This window comes from Coregonus clupeaformis, unplaced genomic scaffold, assembly GCF_020615455.1.
Source record: "Coregonus clupeaformis isolate EN_2021a unplaced genomic scaffold, ASM2061545v1 scaf0427, whole genome shotgun sequence".
Classification (NCBI taxonomy): domain Eukaryota; kingdom Metazoa; phylum Chordata; class Actinopteri; order Salmoniformes; family Salmonidae; genus Coregonus; species Coregonus clupeaformis.
The window spans coordinates 133082-138759 of NW_025533882.1; the positions used below are offsets into that span (position 1 = coordinate 133082).

A 5678-nucleotide genomic window follows, 5' to 3' on the forward strand; every position below is an offset into this window, starting at 1 on the left:
ATAGTTTTTGCTCTATACACCAATAATATTTAATATACAGTGATTTGCATTGGGGGTATTTCTTTGACCTTGGAACATGTTTTAAAACCCACATGTATTGAACATGACACTTAAATATGAACAAATATGAATATTGTTCATGTTTTGACAATTATTTTTCATATATTATGATTAAATACAGGCTATTGACACTTTTCTACTATTAAGTGGGGGACTTTTATTTTGAACATTTCTGATGGTTACGTTTTACCTGTGGGTGGGTGTTGCAGAATTAGGATTTACCTGTAGCCGCAGGTAATAACCTACACGGGGAGACGAAGGAACATAACACTGTGGAATTTACCAGTAAGAGTTTAGTCATCAGTGGGTAGGGTCGGTAGCGAGCTATTTGTCTTGAAATCTGTATACTTTGTTGTGAAGAAAACACATTTGGAGAGTTGAGAAACCGATACACACAAACTCGACCCAAAGAAAACGTTTTCCGTACGGACTTCCGTAATTTTATCGGCGTCAAGAGTTACCAAAGGTAACCCAAGCGATTTATGCGGTAAATTAACTTCTCAAATGTTCACCGTATGAATAAGCTTATCCTAATTTCGAACAAGCTTGACTCTACCCCGACATAAAATGATCTTATAGGCGACATGTTATTTGTGTTTTCTGTAAATATTCTATAAACACTAATATTTAACAAACTTCCAAATGTCTTTATTACCCTACAAAGGTAGCCTACCTGATCAAAATAGGCCGGCCGCACGCACGGAAAATGTATCCAAAACAAAGTCATTGTGACAATTCCACTTGAAAGTTATCAGAATTGGATTACATTTTCATATTGCATTCTCTCACATTGCATAATTGTTAAAACATCTATCTGCAAAGTAGCCTACAATAACAAACTATGGGATGTATCTCAAAATACAGTATTAGTTCAATGTTTGACGTCAATAGTCTACTTGTTGCAACAGGAAATGTTTCATGTGACTGTGACTGACAAAAGAGAGATGATTAGTAAGCATAATTACTGTGTTTAGATATGACTATTATAAAGTGTTCATATTCCATTGTTCCCATCACATTGAAAGGTCCCAGGCGCTTTGAGCCATGCCTGGCCACAGCACAGGGGCTCCCCAGAAGTCCCGCCACGACAAACAACACAGCGGACACAGCACCAGGGCTGACGGCTATAAGCAGGGCCGCACCATCTCTAGAGACAGTACCGCAAGCCAAGAGTCCTACAAGGACCCCCATGCCGACCACAACACAAGGGAACAGTACCATGGAGACCACTCCCGTCACTCTGAGGGCCAGCAAGGCCGCAGAGGAGCCCCCCCAACACGACACGTCAACGGGCGGGGGTCAGAGACACTGGGCTTCATCCCTGGCTCAGCAGACTCTCCCCAGAGCACAAATGCATGTGGCTCCTGTGCCTCTATGGGCTGGAGCGGCTGCAAGACTCTCCTCTGCTGTATCTTCACCTGTGGCTTATATGGCAGCCAGGATCCCTGTCTGCCTGTCAACAACGAGAGCTCCACGGACCACCCCAGCAAGGCCGATGCTGAGCAGCCCCACCCCCCTAACGGCATGTCCGTGTCCAACCCCACCTGCGGCATCCCTCTGGAGCCCAGCATCAAGCCTTCCAAGCAGCCCTCCAAGCTGCCTCCCAGTGACAGCTTCCGCTACAAGGACGTCCGCATCGGGGGCCAGACGGTGGTCTATCCCACCTCGTTGTCGGGCCCCAAACGGACGCGTACGGGCGGCAAGGGCGACAGCCAGCGTCCTGTCAGCAACACCAGCACCATCTACTCCCGGGAGGACCTGGATCTGGACGACCTGAGCGACAGCGGCACGGACATCGACTCGCTCATCACTAAGAAACTTCTAGAGCTCTACGCGCTGCACCAGATCGACCAACTGGCCAAGTGCACATCTGACTCGTCGTTCTCAAGGAAGACCAATGAGATCAGCGAGCTGATCAGCAGCATTGCTCAGGACTACAACCTGGAGCAGCAGGAGGCAGAGTGCAGGCTGGTGCATGGTGTGATCCGCATCAGCACACGCAAAGCCAAGAAGAACAAAAACTCCAACTCCCAGGAGCCAGTGCACCAGCAGCCGCGAGCAAACGGGAGGAACGACAGAGGGACCCTCCTTCCTGACAGTGGCAATGAAACAATGACATACACATTTAACAGCAGTGAGAGTAAGAGAGGGTTACTACATTCATGTATACATTCAACATAACTAGTGCATTTCAGGTATTGAGGGTCTTGCTAGAATAAGGGTGACACAAAGTTTTGTCTTTCAATTTAAGTGAGAAAATCCAACAATGAATTTTATTCCTCATGACTTTCCCCTTTAACCACACACTTCCCCCCCTATTCTTGCTTCACATGTTTCTGTTGCATACCAAAATGATATAGTCAGTCACATCCCCATAGATGACTCTGCTGAAATGCTTTTGGTTCGCTAGTGTTCGTTGTCTCACCTCTTCGATATCATTGAGTCTCCATTTTCTATTCATTCATATACATCTATGTTTGAGTAACTCTACATTGTGTTTTTACCACAGTGGAGCCTGAGGTGAAAGTGTCGGAGCTGACCCAGTCGGACGAACTAGCCAGGAAGATGAGGCACTACAGTGGAAGAAGTAAGTACTTCTGGACTTGAATTCACAAAGTCTCACAGTACGAGTGCTGATATAGGATCAGTTTAGTATTTTATATCATAATGAATGAGATTATATGGTACCTGATCCTAGATCAGTACTCCTCTGAGATGCTTTTTCAAAACGTGCCCTAGTCTCTACTACTATATCAAGACCCTGTACTTCCCCATACCATATATGTTATACTGTATAAGATATATATTGAATCTGAGCCAGCATCTATATACAGTATTGCCTTTACAGTATGGCGGGTTCTGTAGCATTTGTGTAATTGTTCTACGCTGGAAATACTCTATCATATCTGATCCGATAAAACATGTTTTCCAAATAATAACACATTGTTTCCTTGTTGTGGCTCATGGAATGGTTACATTTACTTGTCCTGGGCAATGTTCATTTAGGCATCAAATGGAAGAAAACTGACGAACAGGGAAGGACTAGCTAGACTTAAAAAAAAAAAAAAGGTTTTAAAACATTTCTAGCTGCGTGCCCTAATGAACACAACCCTGGGTTCTATGGGGCAGCAGAGGTAGTAGGCTTAACCTCTGGGCTGACTGACTGTTCCTGTAAGTCATGGTAGCTGAGGGGCTCTATGTTCAACGCAGCTGCAGGCGTTTTCTAACCGCTTCTCTGTTCTCCAGTGGCATACCATGCTTTGATGTGACTCCTGGAGAATAAAAGCCTTCGCATTCCTTCTTTTTCTGTGTGCTGTTTTCTCCTGGCTATTACTCCTCCTCCTCCTCCTCCTCCTCTGCCACCCTATACACCCCTTGCATCCCATCTCAGGTTCCCTATTTGCTCAGGGTAGGTGGTAGTGTGGGTGCATACCGCCCCCCTCCGGCAGTGTATCAGGTCACATTAAATACCTGCCACATAATGGTCGACGGTTTATTATGTAATAAGGGGAGTAACACCGATTACAGCTTTTTTTAGTTGTACAGTGGTGAGAATGGAAGGTGAAAGGGAGTCTTGTTACAGTGCCTTTTGAATGGAGGAACATTGGTGTTTTCACACTGTGGGAGTGTGCCAGGATATCAGAAGCAGCTGTCAGAATGTCATTTTCTATCTTTATTTGATAAAGGGCTGGTTTCCTGGACACAGATTAAACCTAGTCCTGGATCTAAAACTGCTCAATGGAGAATCTGTTGAAATGGCTTTTAAATCCAGGACTGGGATTAATCTGTGTCCAGGAAACCGGTCCATATGGTATAGTGTGGGTCAGTAATCAGTTATCATTTTAAAGTGGTGACTTCAAATATTGTTATACCTTGTAGTCTGTCTGCCTGTCATTCCAATACTGGCTGGTACATGTCTCTCTATTCTTGGCCTCCTAGCCTACTCCTCCAGCTCAGCTACAGCCTACTCTCCCAACCAGCATGACACAGAGACCGACTCGTCAGGGGCCCCACTGCTGCACGTCCTCTGAACGTCATGACAAGGTCAACACAACGTCCAGGGCACAACATTTATCAAGGGCCTCAACCGAACTGGGGCTGGCTGTTGTGTGATAGTGGGAAATGTTTGTTCATCAGCCTATTGTTCCTCCAACACTGTCATGCTTTCCTGTCATTCCTCCAACACTGTCATGCTTCCCTGGAACTGTAATATAAGGACAGAGTGACAGAGAGGATCTTAAGTGTTGGACTATTGAAGCCATCTCCTCACTCTGGTGTGGAATCAGCATGTCCTTCCACACCATGGAACCATCCGTGAGTGGGACTCAGGCCTGCTTACAAGGGGGAAGGGAGAAATGGTGGCACCACTCTACGGGTGCCCAATTGGCACATATCTGAACATCGGAAAAACAAGGGATTATTTTATTTTTTTTACAGGGGAAGAAAACGATGGACTTTTATTGTGTATTTGCGTGCTATGTTGCAAGTTGTTTTTATACCAGTTATGTTGTTGCCTTGCCACTCCAAGCAGAGACACTAAAATCACTCCATGCCATTTTAACTCAGTCCTCAGTAAAGTGACTGACCATAATGCGTAACCGTCCCTGTTTTAGTGTGTGTGACTGTGTGTGCGTGCGTGACTGTGTGTGCGTGCGTGACTGTGTGCGTGCGTGACTGTGTGTGACAGTGCGTTAGGGCAGATTGACACCCTGCCATTTGGACCCAGTAGCAGGCTTAGCTTCATACTTTACATTCAGTGTCTAAAGGAGTTCTTTTTTTACAAAACTTTTTTCCAAGTAAACTTTGCTTCTTGGTTTGTCTAAACATCTATTTTGGAAATGGGGCATTGGATCAATTAAAAAAAAAGAAAAGTCAATGTATAGTTACATTTTTATCCAAATAAAAAAAGGAATGAATCCCCTTGCCTGTTTATGCCATCTTGCTACTGTTTAATAAACTGTTCTATAATTTATTTATATATATATATTATAGTTAACTTAAATCTAATAGAGTATGCTTATTGTTTCGGTATGCACATTGGACTGCATCCTAACTTGAGATCTGTTCATGAGATTTCCATTGACACCAATGCTTGACTTGAGTTAAACACAGATCTCAAGGATGGATTCAGTCCATTGAGTCTTGAGAATTACTCTGTTTATGCACAGATATGTATTATTGGGGAAGACTTGGGAGTTTGTGTATTTGATGTTGGGTTAGTCTCTAATTTGTCATTCGATCAGATGTATGTTAACGGTCAGCTATGCAGCAGAAGAAAGATCTAATGTAGGCTACTACATTTCTAAGAAGCCTGTACTGGTATTTTATTGTCAAGATTTCACTCTTTCCTTCCCATGTAATGTGTTAACGGGCATCGCTGTATATTCTTTCAACACTAACTACTCCTGCATTCTTGTTTTGCCTGCTCTCCCTGTCACAGCAACATGTTTGTGCAATGTTGTTGGGCTACTTTTTCAGCACTCTCTGTATTTCTCCCCGTCTCTCAAATTACTGTGTTGTCAGCCTTCTCCCCCCAGGTCAGTGTGTCGTCAGTCTATTTCCGCCCTCAGTGAAAAAGGAGTAACTCGTTTGACTGGTTTTGACAAGAGGAGATAAAA

General features: G+C 44.2%; 1 protein-coding gene across 3 annotated transcripts; it reads left to right on the forward strand.

Moving 5' to 3' along the window:
* The first annotated feature begins 273 nt into the window (after positions 1–273).
* LOC121560021 (keratinocyte differentiation factor 1) lies at positions 274–4989 on the forward strand. Of its 3 annotated transcripts, none has more exons than XM_041873082.2 (4): positions 274–345; positions 1086–2200; positions 2570–2647; positions 4000–4989. In XM_041873082.2, the coding sequence occupies exons 2-4, from the start codon at positions 1105–1107 to the stop codon at positions 4089–4091; spliced, it is 1266 nt and encodes a 421-aa protein (XP_041729016.2). In that variant the 5' UTR covers positions 274–345; positions 1086–1104; the 3' UTR covers positions 4092–4989. The 3 variants fall into 3 exon arrangements, with proteins under 3 accessions (XP_041729016.2, XP_041729014.2, XP_041729015.2); XM_041873080.2 differs by lacking the exon at positions 274–345 and adding an exon at positions 352–547; XM_041873081.2 differs by lacking the exon at positions 274–345 and adding an exon at positions 352–526.
* The last annotated feature ends 689 nt before the right edge of the window (positions 4990–5678 follow it).

Bases quoted from the DNA above. Each gene is read 5' to 3' on its own strand.
- LOC121560021 (XM_041873082.2), top strand. From the start codon at position 1,105: ATGCCTGGCCACAGCACAGGGGCTCCCCAGAAGTCCCGCCACGACAAA. The intron at 2,201-2,569 runs GTAAGAGAGGGT...TTTTTACCACAG, and splicing joins CACATTTAACAGCAGTGAGA to TGGAGCCTGAGGTGAAAGTG. The intron at 2,648-3,999 runs GTAAGTACTTCT...TTGGCCTCCTAG, and splicing joins GAGGCACTACAGTGGAAGAA to CCTACTCCTCCAGCTCAGCT.